Source organism: Daucus carota, chromosome 4 (assembly GCF_001625215.2).
Source record: "Daucus carota subsp. sativus chromosome 4, DH1 v3.0, whole genome shotgun sequence".
Lineage (NCBI taxonomy): Eukaryota > Viridiplantae > Streptophyta > Magnoliopsida > Apiales > Apiaceae > Daucus > Daucus carota.
In genome coordinates, this window is record NC_030384.2 from 40,056,952 (window position 1) to 40,079,445 (window position 22,494).

Genomic DNA, 22,494 nt, shown 5'->3' on the forward strand with positions numbered 1-22,494 from the left:
GAAGCGACATTGCGGACATTTTTTCCAAAAGTAATAATAAAAATATTTTTTCTACTGAATAATGATAATTAGGGCCCTAATAGCTGTCAGAGAAAAGTATAGCCACCATAAATATATAAAGTGTACTGCCATGATGCCCTCCAAAACCTCAAGAATACTTCATGAAGCTGGCAGATGCCGATGATGATGTAAGGCCACATTCTTTACTATGAAGCGTCCTGTCAAAGTAGAAAAAGCTTTATAGTCTCTCTTTGATAAAAGCTCTTGATGAATTTATGACTCCTGCTTGAATTGTTTATGATACTTCAGAGATCACTGTATAATTTTTGTTTTATCGTTATACAATAGTTGAGAGCGACTATGCGAAACCTTCATGTTCAAATAATTATATCTTCTTGGAAGACAGTTGATACAACCTAACAAGTACGAGTACAAGGAGAGTGGGAGACTAAAAAAATTAAAAATCATACCACCAGTACAATTGTACACGTACCACTCTTTACCCTCTTAATTGGTCCACAAGAAAAAACTTAAGAAAAGAAAATGACAAAAAAAGAAGAGAAAGTTTACATGAAAAGTGAAGAAAAACTAAAAATCACACCCTCCGTAGTCCGTAGCATCTGTTTACAAAAAGAATTATACCAGAGATTGCTCATGGCTATCTTTGCCCATATTTTGTGTACTCCATGCTGACCCTAAATTCGACGTTGTCATGGATGTGGTGTCGAGTGTAGTGGCCAGACTAAGATCATCATCTTCAATTGGCCCCATTGCAGGCCATATGAAAGCTGGCTTGAATGGTGGAACATGTGGCACTGGCATGTTCCCTAGTAGAATCTGAACTATGGTTTGCGTTTTAGGCCTTTCATGGGCTATTGGGTGTGAACAAGCCAACCCTAGTAGCAACAGCCTTTCAGCTTCCTCAGCTACATAATCACCAGCAAGTCTTTCATCGACGGCGTCAAGTATACGTCCGTCTCGATGTAAAAACCAAACCCAGTCTACTAAGAACTGAAAACCGCCTATTTTAGTGCCAGGCCTCTGTCCGCATACTACTTCAATCAGCACGGCTCCAAAGGCATACACATCTGATCTCTGGGTGGCCCTTCCTGTGTGGAAACACTCTGGCGCGATGTATCCAACTGTGCCTAGCACTCCCTCAGCCTCCATATAAGAGGTCTTTTCATTGTCCAGGGCACGTGCAAGGCCAAAGTCGCCAAGCCGGGCATTAAAGTTGGAATCAAGCATGATATTGCTGGCTTTGACATCACGATGAACCACTCTTACATCATATTCATTATGAAGATAATGCAGAGCTGAGGCAACCCCGGAGACGATTTTGTACCGCAGTGCCCAGCTCAGTGGCTGCTTTCCAGGTTCCGCAAAGAGGTGCATGTCAAGGCTTCCATTAGGCATGTATTCATACAAGAGTAGTAGCTTTTCGTTCTTGTAACACCATCCTGTGATTGAAAATGGTATCAATGTTAGTGTTGGACATATCTAAACATCCATTCTTTTCATTACAAAAGAATAATTATCTATCATGTCTTATAACTGGAGTATTTGATCATAGACCTACTGTTACATTCAAACATTCTATGCAGTTATTTGGAAAGGTTCCCTGTCCTCTTCACTCAAGCCATCATTCCTATCTGTTTTTTTTGGCGGGCTCCATGAAGAATGTCAAAGGAAACATCACAAACTTCATTTATTTTTTTAATTGCAATATGGCCATGTGCATATGCAAGCCACAAGCACTTGTTCAAGTTACATACAAGTCAAAGTGCGCATATGTAACTGTAAGCCACAAGCACTTGTTCAACACATACAAGTCAAAGATTGATGAAAATGATATAAAATCAAGTAATTGCCCTTGTTCTTATCACCTAAAAAATTGTCTTTAGAGCACATTAAAAACGTAATATCTATAATATAATCCTGAGAATCTAGCTAAGGAAAATTCCTGCTTCTATCTTTCTTATTCATAGCCTCATAGTTCTACTTGGTTAATTGTCAACAATAACACAAATCAAAAAAAGAGGCCAGCCTATGTGGGTCAGGTGTTTGTTAGATTCTTGGATCCATTATATTTTTTAATTTTTTTCCCAGTAAATGAGTTGGTCTTTTAAATTATCTTAAGCTCTATATGTATTCTATTTCAACTACCTATCAGGGGAGCTCGTGGATGAGAAACTGATCCAACAAACATTAATCCTTATTAAGATGATCATTTCAAATAAAGTTGTATTATCATTCTTAACAACAAATTTAGATGAACTTCTTCCATCTAATCCAAAGCTATTCACTTTACGTATTTGTGATCTTAATAAATCTGCAGTTCACAAAATGCTTCCGGAATTCATTTCAATAGATTGAATTTAATTTTAAAATCTAAAATCTTAAAAATTAATTCCATTTCAGGGGGTGTGGGAAACAAGACAATTTCAAATAACATCATATGAATTTTTGAAGTCTGGATTCATAGTTAAATTTTATGGAATTAGGCCAAATCTGTTTCTTCGCCAATTTTATCCAATTCCAGAATTTCAAATGAACCCAAATTATCAGAACAGACGAGCTCTGTCGGGGTACACCTTACATGGAAAATATGATATCTACGAGCACAAGGGCAGTATAGATCAGAAACTTATTTAGCCTATTCAATATGGATGTTATTGTTTGTCTACACAGAACATCCACCACAAAGTCAGAAACCAAGTAAAACGAAATAAAAGTCACTATCCACCCGTCATTAGTTATCAATTATGACTTCTAATTAATTGGTCTTTCTTTTGTTTCTTACTGTACATTTTACAAGCCTTATCTTCTATTGTTATCAAAGAACAGTAGAGCACATCCAAGTTTTCTATTTCATTTTCTTTTTAATAAGTATCCAATGCTTTTGGTTACTGTTTGTTAAAATACTATCAATCCAGCTTGGTTCTTTGTCATCTCATATCACAATTCCCACCCAGCCATCATTACTGACTCACAACTTGGTCCAAAGTTATCGTATATGTTAGTTGTCAAATATGCCAAAACAATTGAGAAGGAATATAAACGCTCTCATTTCAAATTTGGCAAGGCAACAACTACATGATTTAGACTCCAGAAACACATTCTCAAATACAAATCAGAGAAATCAAAATTTTTTAGGACCTGAGTACAGATAAACATCAATAACCGGAACAAACACAATAAGAATGTCGCACTCAGAATTTAAGACGGGATACGTTATACACAGATTTTATCTAATAGAGAGGCCTAATTGTATAAAAACACTATTGTTCAACGTATTTCTAACCACAAATATAGAACACACTTCTAACAACTACAAGATTATAAGACATGGTTTTTTCCTATGTTGAAAATTCCATCAAACAGTTTACCTGCTCTAAATTTCCAAATCTATACAAACAAGGAAAGCACACAGATTTAAACACCAAAAATAGCACAAACATGTCAAATCTCATCAAGGTCAAGAACTTAAAACCGAAAATTAAGAAACTCACCAAGCAGCCGAACAAGATGTTTGTGTCGTAGCCGATTGATGATCGTAAGCTCGGCCAAGAAATCATCCTCGCCCTTAAGACTTTCCCTGGAAAACCACTTGACAGCCACCTCCAAATTCTCCTCATCAGGCAAAACACCCCTATACACAACCCCATACCCCCCCTGTCCCAACTTAAACTTATCATCAAAATTATTCGTAGCTTTCTTCAAATCCCTAAACTTAAACTCTCTCGGTGTCCCTGGCAAACTCCGAAGTGCCCCCAAGATATTCGACGAAATGTTCCCCCTCTTCCTCCGCTTCTTCCTCAAATAAACCACCATAAATCCCGCCCCCACAACCAACAACACAACCACCGGAATCCCCACGCCCAACGCAATCGCCAACACCGGAACTTCATCTTTCACGTAAGACGTCACCGTGAGGTTCCATTTCCGCACACAATTCAACTGAATATCACTCCCCGTAGACGCAGAAAACCCAAAATACGATTCCTGCTCAACATAAAGCGCCAGATTCAGATCTTGCTTCAAAACAGGCTCACCAGGCATAGCCGGCGTGGGCCCATCTATCGAAGAATTCGCAATGTAAACTTCTAGAACCTTCTTCACACCGTCATAATTCACCCACACATTATACAACCTAGTCCCCTTCGGCACAAGCTCGATCCCAAACCGAGACAACGAAGTAGTCTTCACTGATCTAACAGAGTTTATATTAAGCCCAACATGATTATCATCCGGATCGAAATCTTGCTTCGCTGTATCCAACTCAACCGCAACAATCTTATTGCTAGCCTCGCTATCCGTAGAAGCATTAGTCAAACCAAGATATTGACCATAACTATTCAACGGCAAGTTTAGATTGGGAGCTATAAAGAAAGCCAAGCCTTCACCGGGAGTATCATTGGTAGGCCTGAAAATATTTATAAGAAACGAGGAGTTGAAAGAAGCTAATCTTGTCGTGTTGCTGTCTCCGTTCCAGAGCTTGAATTTTTGCGGCAAGAAGGCTCTGCCGGACTGGTTCTGTTTGGGGACTATGTCGCCGCTGCCGGAGCTGTCCGGAGTGAGCTGAATAGCGTTGTTGTGTATGGTTGCATTTTTGTCTAGTTTAAGGATCCTGTAGTAGTAGTCGATGTTGTCGTCAAAGGAACGTGTGACGCCGTAGGAGCCCTTGAATGTTTTGAGCTTGTCGGAGCGGACGACGGTGATGGTGAGGAGGAAGAGGAATGCGGTGGCGGCGGCGTTGAGGCCTGGCGGAGCTACCATGAGTTGCGTGTATAAGAAGCAAAACCAGGGTAGAAAAAAGAAATATATAGTATTGATATAGTATTGATGCGTGTGCTTGTTGTGTGTGTGTGTATAAATTACATATACGGTGAGCTTTGGACGAGGAAGAGTGTTATGAGATGCACGCGGGGATTTTTCTTTTGGTGTTCTGGGGAACTTATTACAGCATATCTGCTGCAGTGTAATACAATAGGAAAGTGAATGGAAGCCACTGGCCAGATATAGGGCATATAGCAATATTTTTTAAGTATAGGGTTGTTATTCTTGACTTTTTTCTTCAAACTTTTCATTTCATACTCCTGGCATGTGTTTTAGTAAATCTTAAATAATCTTTTCCCCATATTTTTAGTTAGATATGTTTTCTCACTTTATTTTAATATTATTTATTATATGAGTTCAATTTTAGAAAGTAAAAATTCATTTCAAGGTCATATGTGTCTAACTTGGAAGAAGATAGGAAGGATAAAATGAAACTCGAGGTTTTTCTTGTTGTGATTAAATATTATAGGATGACAGTTTTAGGTGACATACATTAAATTGCTTTAAACATAAATTGGTATATCTATCTTAAATTTACTTTTGTATAAGTAACTGTAATTTTATAAAATTGAAGTAAAGATGTTGTGTTTCTGACATTTATTTGTATCTCTATTCAAAAATTAATTATAAAATATGATATAAAATTAGATATTATTTAAGTTTTTAATGTTTAAGAATCTTAGTTATATCAGGTCGAACAGTCATTTTTCCGTATAAGACAATAAAAAATTTTCCGTATAAGACAATAAAAAATTTATATACCTGCATAAAATTATCTCACTTGTACTTAATATTAAAAAAAAATCAGAAAATATTCTCCGCCTAACCTCGTTCGCCTTTATCTCCTTATCCACCTCTTCTGTCATCTCCATCTCTGTCCCTTTACTTTCCATCTCAATTCTCTCCCTCTTGACAATTTTAATTTCTAATCACCCCTACTCTGTCCACACAATTTCTGTTTTCTGATTTTAATTCTATATCAATAAAAATTTTCTTTTGCTTGTTTTTTCTTTGATAAAATCGAGTTTTATTCCACAAAATTCAAAAAATCCATATCAGTTTTTTCGTACCCTTTTGTTTGAGTTATTGTTTGTGTATTTGAGTGTCTCGCTTTGTGAGATGTGTCTCGCTTTATGCGATACGTTGGTTGTGTTGAAAATGAGTTTTACGATGTACTGAGAGATCTGGAAATCTTGCATCAACAACACTTTCGACAGGTTTATAGCCAGTGTCAAAAATATCTATTCATAGCATGAGGCCTTTAAACTCAGTTTTTACAACTGAGTCCTCTAAATTTTGTACTATACATGAAATTATGTAATTACTGTCATGGTCAATTGTGAAATTAATGTTTTCAGGAGAGATGCGGGCTGGATTTGTGGGAAAACAGTTATCTTTATTTTTAATTTTCAGAATATTTATATTCAGTTAATTAGGACATCTGAAAACAAAACGACTAATTATTTAGCTCGTTTATTTATTTTTCAAACGTTTGCATGATCAATTTATGGATTGAGTCGTTTTCTAAGTATTAATAAAATTCGCTTTAAATTTGACAAAAAAAAATATAGATACCAGTAATAATTAATAATATTGTCTATGTCTTCACTATTCACCTACACTTATTTTTCGAGGAGTTGAATAACCCATCTTTCTAAACTACTTTTAACTTTAACAAGTTTAGTCCTGTATCTTTATTTAAATATCTTTATTCAGAGTAAATCAAACAACTTCAACAAATGAATTTCTAAATTTAAATATTTGACATATTTTATTAAAATATGCATTCCAATATAAATATTTTAAAATAAATATATATACGTACTAAAATTTTCATATATTATATAAATTATAATATTAAAACTTTAAATAAATAAAACAATTGCTCATTCGTATAAACTAAACAAAACCCCTTGTTTCCTCCCTCTGTTGATAGATCAAGGTACTATATTGAGAAAACCGAGTTCAAATTCTCGTTCCCTTTCCGAATAAACTGTTCATATATAAACAAGATTAAAATATATAAAGATTTATACCGTCTAAGTAAAATATGCCGTAACATTATACAAATAATGTTGGTCAACTGAATAAATTTATGAATCGTATCCCATCAACTAAATAAAAAACCAGAATTTGCTATTATCTACACGTAATCTTTCTTACGCAAGACAAACTGATTAATCATGTTTGAGTTAAATGTCAGATATCTTAGAGAGAGATATTTTAAATTAGTGTCTTAAATTAAAATATGAAGTATTTGAAAAAGAGGTGGATCGTCACTTGATATCATATTTCTTTCATTTTAACAAATTTCTCTTCTTACATGGTTTTCCTTCCACCCCACTAATACTAATTCAAATATGTTATTATTTTATTAATAAAATAAAATTATAGAATATTTAGTAAACTTTATGTATCATATTATCCTAAATCAATGAAACATTGTGGGTGTTTTGGAAATTAGCTTCCCATCTTTTTCAACGTAAAAGCGGGTTCTACTTCACTGCGTGTGTTTGGCTATTAATTTGAAGCACTTATAATAGGTTTGAGAAGTTCAGAAAAGAAGCTAGGTATTGTAGTTTTTTTTTCCACCTCAACTTCTTCTACTCTTCCTAACACACTTTTTAATACAACTATGTTTATATTAAATTATCCGGGATTTTTATCATCATGAACTATCTCTCACAAAATATATGTATGGCGCTTGATACACTACCTCCCATAATATCATTAAATTAAAGTTGGCATACTGTCTTAAGTCAATGTGTTCTGATTATAAAACTCTTTTTCTCACAAAATTAATTAAAAGAAATTTAAATAATAAAAAAATTTGTATTATTGTAATTTAAATAGTAAAAATCTTTTATTATTGTCATTATTTTTTTAATAAGATAAAACAATTTTATATTATGAATTTATCAAATTAAAAATTAAATTATCCAAACACTAAATAATTTATAAGTTATGATATGCAAACACTTTTAATAATTAAGTTGAGCCAAACGGCTCATAATCTTTTTAATCAGCCGCAGGCTGCAGCCGATGCTTTTACAGTTTCGTTAACTACAATAACAGCTCGCAAGATGTTCACTGCGCCGGGTCAGCCAAAACCACTGTGTTACAACTTACAAGTTACAACGTGATGGATAGCTTAAAAGCACCGTAACATAATAGAAAATATATTTGAAACAAATATGTCACAGTATGCAGCCAAAAATCGTGTTATTATTATCATATCATATATATATATTAGAATATATAATAATAACGTTATTATACGTAATTCATGTAAACATAATAATATAATATCATTGTGATTAAATCATAAATAACAAACAATTATAAAAAATATACCCCTATCATGAGTACTCCTCCTATCCTGTCATATGTAGGACGGAAAATTCGACATATTTTTGAAACTCATATAAAGTTTTAGTGTCATAATTTATTTTAAAATTTTCTTTCTTGACGTAAAAAATAAAAAATTAAATTTTTATCAAGAAAAAATAAATTAAATAAGTTATAAAAAAATTATATGAAATTTTAAAACGTGCCGAGGGAGGGAGTAATAAGCAAGCAACAATAAAACTAAAATTAACATCATCCGTCGATTAATAATAACACGGAGGATCAAATTTTAGTTACGAATTTGGATTATACGTGCTTCTGTTTCGGCATCATTCAAAAGTTGCATCCCAACTAAAAACTATAAAGATGCTTTGCACTTTAACCAAAAGATATGTTTAATATTTGCAAATGGCCAGTACATGTTATTATAATTGCTACTTACTCGCTTCTTTATACCATATGATTCAATAATTAAAGCGTGACCTTTTTCTTTCTTGACGATCGCTAATATTCTTTACCAGCAAACAGTCACTCATATAAACAACAAAAATACGAGACTACGAGTAGGTTTTTGAAGAAGTATATCACATAAAATTTACTGTAAAAAGTAATACTGTTTTGAAATTTAGTCATTTGATTCACGAAAACCGAAGTTTTCATTTAAATAAATTTCGAGGAAGAAACATAAGTGCAGAAAAAAGAAAAAACCAATTTGTACTCCAAAATACTGAACTAGAGGCCCAGTGCGTATATATAATACATGCAGAAATTAGACAAGAATACGTCGAAAAAGATTAATATTTCTATTATACAACATATATTATTATAGAAACAAAAATTACATCACAGCATGTCTAAAAGTGCATTCTATAAAGCGAAGATCCTTCATGTGTCATGTCTCTTGCCATCTTCCATGAGTAAAAAGTCTCAGGGGCCGTTTGGCTGAACTTAAAATAAGTGCTTCTTGGTTAAAATAAATAAGTGGAGTAGAAGTTAGAAGCCAGACAAGACTTATAAGTGATTAAAGTGTTTGGCAAATAAGCAAAAGTTCTGAAACAAAAGCTAGCATTCCTAGCTTTTTATAAGTGCTTCTTGACTTATTACACAAACAGTACGAAATAAGTACTTCTAACTTATAAGTCCAGAAGTCGGCTTAAAAGCCGTAGCCAAACACCACCTGAATTTATTCAGGTGGAATCATTGAACAAAAAAGTGGATGAAATTAAGCGTGTTAACACGGTTTTGTAATAAAAGGAAAAGGAGATAGATTAAAAAATCGATGGACTGGCTATTAACCTTCCCTTCGCAGGCACTGATATTGCATTCTATTGCTTTTTTGAGAAAAGCATTCTATTGCTGTATTTATATCTATTTATAACTGTATATAAAAGAACATCTTCCTTAATTCTAGACGATTTATATTTGTCTTTTTTTTTCTTAAACTTCTCCAATTTTTTTTAACATCTTATAAATCATTTATAATATAAAATAATTCAAATAGACAATTTGATCCGAAATTATCAGATTAAGTAATTTCAAGTCGCGAGTCATTGTTTTAAATTTATATAAATGAATCATATATTTTACATCTTCCATGTAGACGGGAAAATTATATTATCTAAGTGTCCAGAAATGTTTAGATTTAGATGATAAAGTAGTTGAGAAGCCGCGTGTTGCGGCGGCCTATAAAAATTATATTAATAATTTGAAATTAGTATTTGTAAGATAAAATAAACGTGTGGTAACCTATAAAAATTATATTAATGATTCATAATTAATATTTGTAGAATAAAATAAATTTTATATTATAAACATCTTGATGCAATACCAATATTAATATATAAAATTACAGAATTGGATTATAATTCATGAGTGGAAAAATGAAAATAAATTTCTACATATAATTATCGATTTAAAACATGACGAATCTTAATTTTAGTTGTGTTTTTTTTAAGTAATCATGTTTTTTGCTAACATTGTCATTAATTTATAAACAGTACTACTTCTTAGACATATACACCACGCCCTACACGTAAAAAGCATGAGGCTCTTTAACAGAACTAATTGATTGATGATATCTAACCATATACATTGATTCACCAATAAAACAAGTAAGCTTGCAAGTACATAAGTGCGTAAAAGTCAGAAAAAAAATATTGAGATGCAACTCCAAAATCATCTCAGTTTTAACAGGGACAAACATTAATCATGTCGGGACGTATGAATTCTAATCCATGCTGGTGTAGTATGTTAGTGACTCCTTCCTCCAATTTCTTTGGATTGGTTGTCGGCAAAAACATTAATTTAAATTTATGAGATAGCAGTCTACTCTCACATTCGACAAACTCTTACTCTTATCAATCAATCATCTCTATCGCCATTCAAAACATCTCTCATACTGTAACGAATTAGATGGTGAAGATAGATAGGCAAAAATAATGTTTACAAAGAGTATTTGCACCTTCACCGTATGTGTAGATATGTGTAGAACGATGATTTCCCAAGATAAAACGGGTTACGATGTCGTTGCATAAGAACGACACCACCAGCGAGTAGGGTTGTGGTATTGAGGGAGAAAGGGGGTTGTGTTTAGATCATCCAAAATCCTACAACCTATAGGGGTATTTATAAGCGCAGGGACTTATGTGCTACTCTTTTCCATAATTAAATAATCTAAAACCGAATCAGATTAAAAAACTTGCGAGCTACTATATTCCACAAATAATCTGAAACAGAATCAGATTAATTTATGCCAAGATATATATATCATATCAATTAATCTGAAATATTTTTTTTTGATATTTTTCATCCAAAAATTCTAGAAAATTAGAAAAATAGAACGGAGCTATCTGAGAGGCGCCACCTACACGCCCCTCGCTTCTCCTTTATATAAATATACTAGTTGAGAAGCTGCGCGTTGCGGCGGTCTATAAAAATTATATTAATAATTCAATATTAATATTTGTAGAATAAAATAATTTTGTTGTTGTCTATTAAAAGTATATTAATATATTAATGTTTCAAAATTAATACTTGTAGGATTCAATAAATTTTTATTATAAAAATCTTGATTTAATACCAATACTAATATATAAAATTGCAAATTTGGACTATAATTCATGATGAAAAAAAATGAAAATAAATTTTTACAAGTAATTAACAATTTATAGCATGACGAATCTTAATTTTATTTGTTTTTTTTAAAAAGTAATCACGTTCTTCCATTGTCATCTTTCTCCAATATTTTTGGATCGATTGTGCACAAACACATCTAACTTAAATATGTGAGATAGCGGTCTATAACTACCACCCTTGCTTGTAACAACCTTTATTTTTTAATACTATATAAACAAACTTTACTTAAAAGTTTTTTGAACGGTGCAAGTAGATAATGCATGAATAATTTTTTCCTTTATACAAATTAAATCATATAAAAATTAACAACAACAAACATGTCTGATGAACAAAACAAATATTATAAAAGAATAACCAACAAACATATATCACTAATAGTAGATTTATTGATATCAACCATCAACATTATGTCAAGTCTATATTCTTTTTCCGTGTTTGGATTTGTCGACTCCAATATAGCGGTCTATAACTACCTTTGCTTGCAACAACCTTTATTTTTTTTGGTATTGTATAAACAACATTCACTTATCATTGCACTTCCGAGTTAGAAATCGAGCACAAGAACTATCACCAGAGAGAGGTAGGGTTGTAGTATTGAGAGAGAGTAAGTTGTGTTGAGATGATCCAAAACCCTACGATCTATAAGGGTATTTATAGGTGCAGAGAGACTTGTGTGCTATTCTTTCCCATAATTAAATAATCTGAAACAAAATCAGATTAAAACTTTCAAGCTACTATATTCCATAAATAATTTGTATTTCCCATAATTAAATAATCTGAAACAAAATCAGATTATAATTTGTATTTCCCATAATTAAATAATCTGAAACAAAATCAGATTAAAATTTTCAAGCTACTATATTCCGTAAATAATTTGTATTTCCCATAATTAAATAATATAAAACAAAATCAGATTAAAACTTTCAAGCTACTATATTTCATAAATAATTTGAAACAAAATCAGATTAAAACTTTCAAGCTACTATATTCCATAAATAATTTGTCTTTCCCATAATTAAATAATCTGAAAGAAAATCAGATTAAAACTCTCAACAAACTATATTCCATAAATAATTTGAAACAAAATCAGATTCTAAAACTTGCTTCTAATATACCCGAAATTTAAAAAGGTAGTTCTAATTTTTGATATTTTTCATTTAAAAATTCCAAAGAATTAGAAAAATAGAACGGAGCGATGTGAGAGGCGCCACCTAGACGCCCCTCGCTTCTCCTTTATATAAATATATTGATTGATGATTGATTGATGATTATATTACTTCAATATCCAGAGATGGTTTGATGATAAGATTTCTGGAATAAAAAAATACACCATCTATGAAATATATGTATTCGGACAAATATATTATTCTAATTTTAATCTAATATGTCAATTTATTAAATCAGTCGATTTCAGAACCACAAACCTGACAAAAAAGAAAAGAAAAGAATAAAAAAAAAAGAAGCAGCATTGGGCAAGTTCATTGGGGCTTCAAATGAAGCGGCCCAAGCGCGAGGGAGAGCTAAAACTATAATACTGGGCGAGCCAAGTGGATGTGGATGGAACGATGCTTCAATACATTTGGGCCTTTTGGATTCTAGCTGGGTCTGGACTCTGGATCATAAATAAAATCCCACGCATTAAACAAACCGCCTGGTTATCTCATCTCATGTTATTACAGGAAGAACACAAATCCAAACACCCACAGCTCTGTCCTGTTCTGTCCCTTTGTGCAAGTCGCCTCTTGCCCTAGCTTTCTAATCGCCTTCTGCTACTCCACAGGTGATTTTTCTTTCATTCTTTTTATTCTTCTGCACCTATTTTTCTTTCTTTTTTACTGGTTTTTTTTATGGATTTATTGCTATCTCTTGCCGTTGCTTTTGTTACAAATCTATTGTATTGCGTTAATTATATATTATAGAGTGTTTGATCCTTGATATGTGATGGAAGTGCTAATCGTCTATGAAAATTAAGGCTTCTACCATTAGTTTCGGCCATGAACAATTCTAATAAGATTAGATTACTCCTTATGAACTTTAGCTATCTTAGAGTCCGTTTCTTTGGCCGGAAAATAACTTGATTTTGGAAAACTTTATGATTACTGAAGATGGGACCATGGTAGTGCAAATCTTAGTCGTCCAGTCTTAGTCCTTGACTTCTTGTTAATAATCACTGCTCGTGGTAAAATTGGTTCTTTGTTAGCTTTAAGGATGTCCAGTTCCCTGGTTTAAATAATTATATTATAAATTATAAAGGATATTGAACTTAATTGTTTGATATGTAAATATATATGTTACTCTTGAAATACATGCATAACATGTATTTTTAATATATCAATATTTGCCGAATTCCCGTATCCCCGTACCGCGCACTCATGCATGCTTCCTAGGTCTCACTTAATGATAGATTCTTTTGTCGACCTAATTGGATCCATACGTTGAACATTTGCTCTGAATTCTGAATCTTATATATGTATCCCACACCAGAAGTCCAGAACATTTATGGTTAATTTTCTGTAAGGACTGTAATCTGTACAATAAATATATAACTATATCCGCAGGCTGTGTATTTTGGAAATTAGAACTTCGGCTCTTTTTTTTTTACCTGTTAATGATTGGTGAGATTAAATGGATAAATGAACAAGGAACAAAGACTCATCAGTAATGCACTGTTGATGTTACATGAGATATTATCTTTCATAGAATTTAAGAACTAGTGAAAGGTGGTTAAAGAAATCTTCTTTACCTTCAGCATAACTCAGCGACGGTGGAAAGAAAAGAGACAGAGAGATATATTTGATTCATCATATTACCTACCAGGCTACACCACACATACTATAAGCTACTGCCTCTTTCTGCTAGAACTCTTTTACAAGCTCTCTCTGGAACCAACGTGTAACTTCTTTTTTCTTTATACTATTTTCTATTTTAATCATAGGGCCCACCTGTTATTATGGGCTCGGGTATGAGAGTCGGGTACGGGCGCGGATCCAAGAGTCAGATTTCAGTTTTAGGATGATTAGGATTCTTGTATATAGATCTGAAATCAGACGTGGGTGCGGGGACTCGGCACCTAAGCTTTATGCAAGTTATATTTTATAGACTGATTGTTGTACATTCATAACAATAGTGTCTACACATAAATCACATACACTTAATTATGTGCGTTAAAATGTAGCCTAAAATTAATAGGATAACATAGAAATGGGTCATTCATGGACCTTCCTATCTGTAAACAAGTTGTAACGATACTATAGTTTTGATTTTAAAATGGGATGCTACAAGGTGAATTGTCTGGTTTTAACAAGGATCCCATCCATATCACATACCCACACCTATGTCAAGTCCGGTGGAAGCAGGTATAATGACATAAATGGAGAGTTTGGGTAACAGAATGACCCGCTGAATTGTTGATGGAATGTGTATAAACACCAAAGTACCAAAGCACTTAGTTTTATCTGTATTAAACACTCTAATTCACTTGCAGTAAGAAAAATATATACACACATGGATTTTTTTTTATAATTATATGCTTGTTACATTGTTCAACTATTAAATATGATAGTAAGCTATGATTGGTATATTAATTGGAATATAGAGGTTTGTTATAGTGAATTATTGCATAGTCTTATAATTTTAGGCTACTTTAGCTTCTGTAGCGCAATGAGCTTTTAAACTGATGCATTTGACGTTTGTACTGTTCTTGTGCTATATGCACTTCTTATGTTGTGTAATTTATGAATTTCAAACACAAGGAATACATCCATTTACATGCACGCCATACACTGTTCTTGTGCTATATGCACTTCTTATGTTGTAGTATGTATTTCAAATTTCAATCACATAGTAGAAATCCAATTCTATTTCAAGTTTTTGGCTGCATCTATTATATATCCTGTTGGACTAAATTCCCCCCTCTTATATTCCATCATTTATATCTTGTTCTCCAGTTGTGCTGCCATATAGGTCAATTCAGCAATGCAAGATAATAGAATGCTTCCAGTTGATGAAGGAACAGTTCCTAAGCCACGGGCAAAGAAACCCTCGACCAAAAAGTCCAAGATTCAAGCAGAGGGGAATGGTGCAAAAATGGTTCAAGAGCATGTCAAAACAGGTCAAAAGGCTAGCAAGAAAGGCTTGATGAATGATCTCTCTTCATTTCAGCAACCCGAGAGATCAACATCAGATTCATTACCAGATTCATCATCATCAGGAAATGAGTATCGAGTTCTGAGACGAAAATATTTACTGCTAGAGGAGGAGAGCTTTGGCTTGGATAGTGAGTTGAGAGAAGCTGAAAATGAGGTCACGGACCTTGAAAAGGAAAAGCTTGCTCTCCTGGATAAGCTTGTTGTGTTAGAAGGCCTGGTTGATCCTTCGGAATTCCAGGGCTGATAAAAGCCAGATTGAGTAATGATAATCAGGCCAGCTATTAAGATTTTACTTATTAAAATAATTATCATATAGAGTTCTTTTCCTATAATAGTGCACAACAGGCTTGCTATAATTTTTTAACTTGAATGCTTAAATGTATTATTGTTTGGTTATATCTTGCAAACTAATTCTAGTCTGAAATTTGTATGATTTTTGCAATTCTTTCCCTGAAAAATGAAATTTGCTGATTATAGTTTTGCATCTGGTTAGAGAAAATTAGAGCTGTTGCCCCTTGGAGCTAATGAAAACAGTGAAGATTGTAGTTGATGTCCTTGAGTAGGCTTTGGCCCTGCTGAATTAGATAGGTATGAGGCTGTTAATGAAATTTCATCCCTACTTATCTGCTCCTTTTGGTGGAAAAGAATGTAATAATCTAGAAACTGAATGCAAATTTGTGAACAGATCAAAGCTGAAGGATTAGAATGTAAAAATCAGGCAGACTCATTTTCTTTTAACCACAAGACAGTAATGCACACTGTATGGTTAAGTTTGTCAAAACAGTCTGTTCTCGACACCCACCCAAATTGTTTAATTTCTTTTGCTATTTTATCATTAAGAATATAATTAGGAAATTAATACTATGCAAATAAAATGGCCTCATTTTCACTAAACCAATTAAACAAAATTTATCGCTCAAGAATGCCGACCGTACACATATTGAGACACTGGGGTAGTCCTCTAAATTATAATCTGTGATTCATATGGAGTATGAACTATGCAGGTGATATGCATGTGTATTCCATGTTAGTTTGATCCAATTATTTCAGAAAAAGCTGAGGATTATGATGTTCTTCTGTCATCTTTCTCCGATACTTTAAAGTTGTGACACATGAAACACTTTTTTTCCCTTGATATCATGAAATGAAGGTCCTGGCTGAAGAACCACATACACATAAAGTGATGCTGGAGATTATATTATTAATTAGCTCATTTTTTATGAATGTTCTAACCCAGTGCCCCAAAAATTCAATATCGGCCTGCTGCAATCTAGAATTTTACATCAAAAACCGTGAAATTGATCATGTTGGCGTGCTGGCTGGCTCCCCTGCATATAGTGAGAAATCTAAGAAGTTTAAACTCAATAATGTAGTTGCGATCTTTTCAATAAGCTAAACGAATCTGGGCAGTTGAGTACCTTCTAGCGATAAAAATAGAACTTATGGAGCACAAAAGAACTGCATATAATTTATTTTATTTGTACAGCATTACAGTATTCACCAGTGAAGTAATATTTTGTTTCTCCTAAAAGAAATTTCATGCTCTCTACTTCCAAGTAAAAATGTATGATTTTGTATTTTCTTTCCCAGCTTCTGCATTGACATTTGCTTGGTAATATTTCTATATGCAAAGAATCTGCAACCCTTCCGCCCCCTGATTTTCATAATCTACAGTTTGCATCTATAATGTTAAATCAGTCGCCCCATGGTAGAAGGGGTGACTTGAGCAACCAGTGGAATGGTCACTCTAGACTTCCTGTTTCTCCAAGCCAAGAATCCAAACACATAGCCCTGTGGTGGAGCGGCTACTTGAAAGTTCACTCTAAAACTCATCTTCTGGCCATACCTGTCAAAGACAATCCGTGCGGGTTCCACAGTGACATTAATTCCCCTTGGTGCGTATACTACTGCTCGGTAAACGTTTTTTGCATGGCCAACATTTGTCAAGGTCCGTGTAACTGTATAGGTGTTGTTCAGATTTGGCACTGTAATTGATGGATAGTTGAGATCGGAAGGTGCAGCATATGTTTGCTCTTGGCAAGTGCTCTTGTCCCTTGTGATCAGGCGTAGTGATTTCTCATCGTAACCAATTGAACAAAGAAAGGCTTTGTAATCTGCTGGAGATGCGTCATAGACAAGACCAGGGTCCAGTACTCTAGTCGGATTCACAAACCCAGCTCCATAATCAAAGGCATTGCCTCTTCTTCCTTCAGGATCCACTGTCATTGGTCGGCGATGCTTATTTCTCACTGTAGCTGCATTTTACTTTGTGTATCAGACATGTATCTGGTGATTACATATGCCAACTGAAAATCTTACATCAAAATTTGGAATGTCTTTTATTCCTTTCCTCGTTGGTTTATATTTTCAAAATTTATAGTAATAAAAGAATTTAGATTTGTGAATAGTTTGAAACTTATGCATTATCAGAACAGAAGATGTGTGATTAGTTATCTGAAGATATGAGTTAATCAGCAAGATCACGGTGTTCAATCTGAATGACTGATAAGATATGACTTATGTGTAAAAGATGGCTTTCTGGGATGATAAATTTTACCAGTTGTCATGAGTGCAGATTTGATGGCGGAGGGCGACCATAAAGGATGCACGGACTTGATCAATGCTGCAATTCCTGTGATGTGTGGTGCAGCCATGGAAGTACCAGACAGAATGTTATAATCCTTTTTGGAAGCTGCTGGAGACCAGGCTGCAAGGATATTTAATCCTGGAGCTGTGACATCAGGCTGCAAGCCGGCCAATCAGATTTTAGCATCAGTACCAAAATAAAGTAGATAGTCCTAGAAGATCGCACGAGAATTCATTATCCCTAGAGGAAATTACCTTCAGTATTTGCGGGGTCAAGGCATTCGGACCTTTTGAAGAGAACGAAGCTATACGAGGAGCTTGCTGCGAACCTATTACTGTCTTTGCAGAAGAGATCCTTGAAGTTGGTTTTCTGTAAATATAGAAGTCAATCTTAAAGAAGAGATATGCCATTATAGGTCTAAGCTGATTACTTATTGTCATTTAGAGAACAAACCGAGTACGATTGACATAGGATAAGATCAAATTTCCTGTTCGTCTGCCAACCATGGCAGCAGGAATCACAAAAGGAATGGCAACATCCTTATCTGCTTCATCAATAAGAATCATCCCAACTCCTCCAGCTTCTTTAACTACAACACTTTTTGCCAACTTTGATTCAGTTGAACTCTCTGCATGTCTGCATACAAGTACCCTCCCTCGGGACTTTGTACTATTCAAGGAACTTTCCAAACAAAAACTGGGGAAGGGGCACAAAGCAGGAGAAAGGAAGTACTTTAAAATCTAGTCATAATACATATGTTTCTAAATTTTACTTGTAACAGATACCTTCTCCTTCACCTGGATTGATAGGGAGTGAAATATCCTGCAAATGCTTCAGAAGCAGATATAATTCTGGTGGAGGTCTTCATATTCATTAGACTGAGACTTTCACCCTATTCAAATGGGGTAGAGTATAAGGAATTTGAGAACATGACAGCATGAACTTTATAATATACGTATATATTACCGCTATTTTAGCTCCATTTCCCAGCATGATATCAGATGTGAAATCTCTGTCAGTTGAACTAGCAGCAACTGTGATCAACCAGGGAGCAAGGTTTGTTGCAGAACCCTGTTGTCCTTCATTTCCAGCTGAGGAGACCACCACTACTCCACGGCTAGTAGCATGGAATGAGCCAATTGATATGGCATCAGTAAAATATTCACCCTGAGGAGCCTCGGGACCAAGAGATAGAGACAATATGTGAACCCCATCTCTAATTGCATCATCGAAAGCAGCCAATAAGTCGACGTCATAGCAACCCGAGTCCCAACAAGTCTTGTAGACAGCAATTCTGGACATTGGTGAACCTCCTCTAGCTCCTCCTGCTGCCAGTCCTTTGTAATTCATGTCTGCTACATACCGTCCAGCAGCAGTCGAGGCAGTATGGCTGCCATGACCATTACTATCCCTCGGGGATCTGTATGACACTGTTTCCACAGAATCTTCTTCAGCTTCATACCCGCTCAAGTAGTATCGCGCTCCAATCACTTTCCTACACAATTAAAATCAAATATTATATCTAAATCATCAAAAACAGTGAAAACCCATAATTGGTTAAAAATGTGGGTTAATAATGACTAAAAAACCTGTTACACGTTGATACATTGAATGCTTCCCCTGATTGGCACTCACCCTTCCATCCAGCTGGCACAGGAGGCATGTCCACATCACTAAAACTCGGGGATTCAGGCCAAATTCCTGCCTTACATGGCTTTTTCATCAGTACATCTCACCAATAATTATGAGAATAAAAGACAAGTTCTCACAGGTCACTGTGTACTATCTGATCATGATTGTTGGTGTCTTATTTTACTTACTAACAGTAAAATGTAGGATCTCAAAACAATAACAAATCTACTATTTATACATAAAGCATATGTAACAGAAACAGGGGCAATTTAAGATCAAATATATAATTTTAAAAACTAATCAGCTTGAAATAACATGTTACTTGAAGAAAAATTGTCCACAATCCTGCAACCTATCTTAAACATTAATAATGTCTTCAAGTGAACAACATGAATAAACACAAAAAAGATCTAATAATCACATACTTCAATTCCCAAAGATCGCATGTGAATGTATTAAATGTTCTAAAGAGTTGGCAACAACACAGGGTGGAACACAGAAAGATAAGCTGCTTCATGTGTAGACTTCTAAAACAATTTAATGGTAAGAGTACCTTCCAATCTACCAACATTAATAAATAAAAATCGACGAAAATAAACTCGAGGGAGAAAATGTTACCCGTGTCGATAAATCCAATGATGACATTGACTTGATTCTTGGTGGAATAACCTGGAATTTCCATGGTTTCTTCACTTGAAAGTCCCATGAAATCCCATGAATGAGTAGTGTGCAATTTTCGCTTTACATTTGGAAAAACTGATACTACTCCTGGCATTTCTGTTACAAAATAGTACTAGCATTTAGTTACACATCTACTAGAGAAAACAACTGCTACAGAGAAACACACACACACACACACACACAGAGTACACATATAATATCAAATGGGGTGGTGAGAGAGACAGAGAGTTGTAATCATAATAATCTTGAAAAATGGGAACCAATCAAAAATGAGAAACCATACTAGCCATTTGAGAAGCTTGGTCCTGTGTCAACTTGGCAGCAAAGCCTCTAAAACCATGAATATAGCTATACAAGTGAGAATCTTGGGCTTTTTCAACACTGCACAAATACCATTTATAGCAACAAGTCAAATCCTTCAACATAGACTAATTGAATCCACCAAAAAACAAAAATATATATATATATATATATATATATATATATATATATATAACAAGAAAACTTAAAAAAACAGAGTAAAAATAGCAGAGAACAGACCTTCCTTGATGAATAGAAGCAAGCATTTGGTGGTTATGCCTTAAAATCTCATCTGGGTCATCTTCGTTATCCCTGCTACCCATGTACACTACAAATACCTGCAAAAACCCATAACTCCATTTAATACAAACTTCTCTAAATCATCAAAAGATAAAACAAAACAACACCAAATTTTTTTTTTTAAAAAAAAGAATATATATCTTATTGTACCTTAGAAGATAAGCAGAAAGTGAAGTTGGAAAGAAACAAGCAGAAAGCAAGACAGAGAACAATGGCCTTTGGGGCAGCAAACCCAGAAGCCATTTGAAGATTATGTATAATATAAAGTGTATTGTGTATGGGCAGAGTGTAGAAGAAGAAGAAAACAGTTAATGAAAGTGTGAGGAGATATAAAAATAAAGATGGAAAAAAAACAAGTGACAAGAAAAGAATGTAGACAGAGAAAGGGGTATATATAGTGGAATGGAAATATAGAAGCTTAGGTGGTGGGTTGTAAATTGTGTTTGTGGGATTGGGGGAGATGGAGATCCGCATTATTTCTGCTTCCCCATGTTGTGTCATTTTTTGCGCTAAAATTAGTAAAACAAAATTACGGTTTTTAACCTCCGGGTGATTAATTATCCAGTTAATTCATATTCTTTTTAACCGTAGAATTTCAAAGAATACTGGATTAGATATCCGATTATCAATTTAATCATCAGATTAATTCTGGATTAGATATCCGATTATCAATTAATCATCTGATTAATTCTCGATCAGTTCACGTAATCCTTTATCCTTATTATATGATTTTATCGATTTAGTTCAATTCTCGCTTTTTAATCGTAGAACTTCAAAGAATACTAAATATCCCACAATTTATTTTCAAATTCTTTTCCAAATTTAGTTAACAATATATGAGTAGTTACACTCGCGCTAATAATAAAAATCATGTAGACACAAAGATCACCCAATTCCAATTAATTCTAATTCTCTATTTGCACATACGAAAATTTGGAAAATATAGAGGATGTTTGAGTGATCTTAAAATAAGTGTTTTGTTGCTTAAAGTAGAAAAGTGAAATAGAAGTTTGAAATTAGTTAAAACTTATAAGTGATTAAAGTGTTTGGGATAAAAGTAGAAGTAATGAAATAAAAGTTAGGACTCCTAACTTTTTATAAGTGTTTCTCGGCTTTTTACACAAACGGTACGAATAAATACTTCTAACTTAAAACTGTAGAAGCGGGGCTTTTAAACCCAATCCAAACACCCACATAATTTGATATAAACAGCATCACTTAAATTAAATTTTATAGATGACATATATCATAGATTTATTTTCAATCATCACCTTTGTTAAGGCCAGGCCCGGCCCAGAGGGAGGGCAACCAGGGCGGCCGCCCAGGGCCCAAAAAATTTGGGGCCCATAATTTGTATAATTTATGTATTGTTATTAGTATATATCGGTCTAATAAGTCTATTTTATCCTAAGTGACTACGTTCGTACCTAAATTAATGGTATCAATCATATCATACACAAACAGATAAATGTCATCAAGCATTTGTTTAATCTTCTTTTTTTACATCCCATACACTTTATTTTT

General features: G+C 33.9%; 2 protein-coding genes and 1 non-coding gene across 3 annotated transcripts; 1 reads left to right on the top strand and 2 right to left on the bottom strand.

Moving 5' to 3' along the window:
- Positions 1-359: 359 nt before the first annotated feature.
- Positions 360-5,021, bottom strand: LOC108218855 (probable L-type lectin-domain containing receptor kinase S.5). Its single transcript, XM_017391990.2, has 2 exons — positions 3,513-5,021; positions 360-1,460 (listed from the first exon to the last, which is right to left on the bottom strand). The coding sequence occupies exons 1-2, from the start codon at positions 4,777-4,779 to the stop codon at positions 637-639; spliced, it is 2,091 nt and encodes a 696-aa protein (XP_017247479.1). The 5' UTR covers positions 4,780-5,021; the 3' UTR covers positions 360-636.
- Positions 5,022-12,425: 7,404 nt separating this feature from the next.
- LOC108216532 (uncharacterized) lies at positions 12,426-15,954 on the top strand. The gene is made up of 2 exons (XR_010291583.1): positions 12,426-13,102; positions 15,270-15,954. It is a non-coding gene; the product is annotated as an uncharacterized LOC108216532 (transcript).
- Positions 15,955-16,912: 958 nt separating this feature from the next.
- On the bottom strand, positions 16,913-21,401 carry LOC108219298 (subtilisin-like serine-protease S). The gene is made up of 11 exons (XM_017392667.2): positions 21,121-21,401; positions 20,911-21,008; positions 20,654-20,751; positions 20,308-20,466; positions 19,647-19,758; positions 19,024-19,552; positions 18,855-18,949; positions 18,511-18,753; positions 18,312-18,426; positions 18,028-18,214; positions 16,913-17,725 (listed from the first exon to the last, which is right to left on the bottom strand). Exons 1-11 carry the CDS (start codon positions 21,211-21,213, stop codon positions 17,160-17,162), a joined length of 2,295 nt encoding a protein of 764 aa, XP_017248156.1. The 5' UTR covers positions 21,214-21,401; the 3' UTR covers positions 16,913-17,159.
- Positions 21,402-22,494: the final 1,093 nt, after the last annotated feature.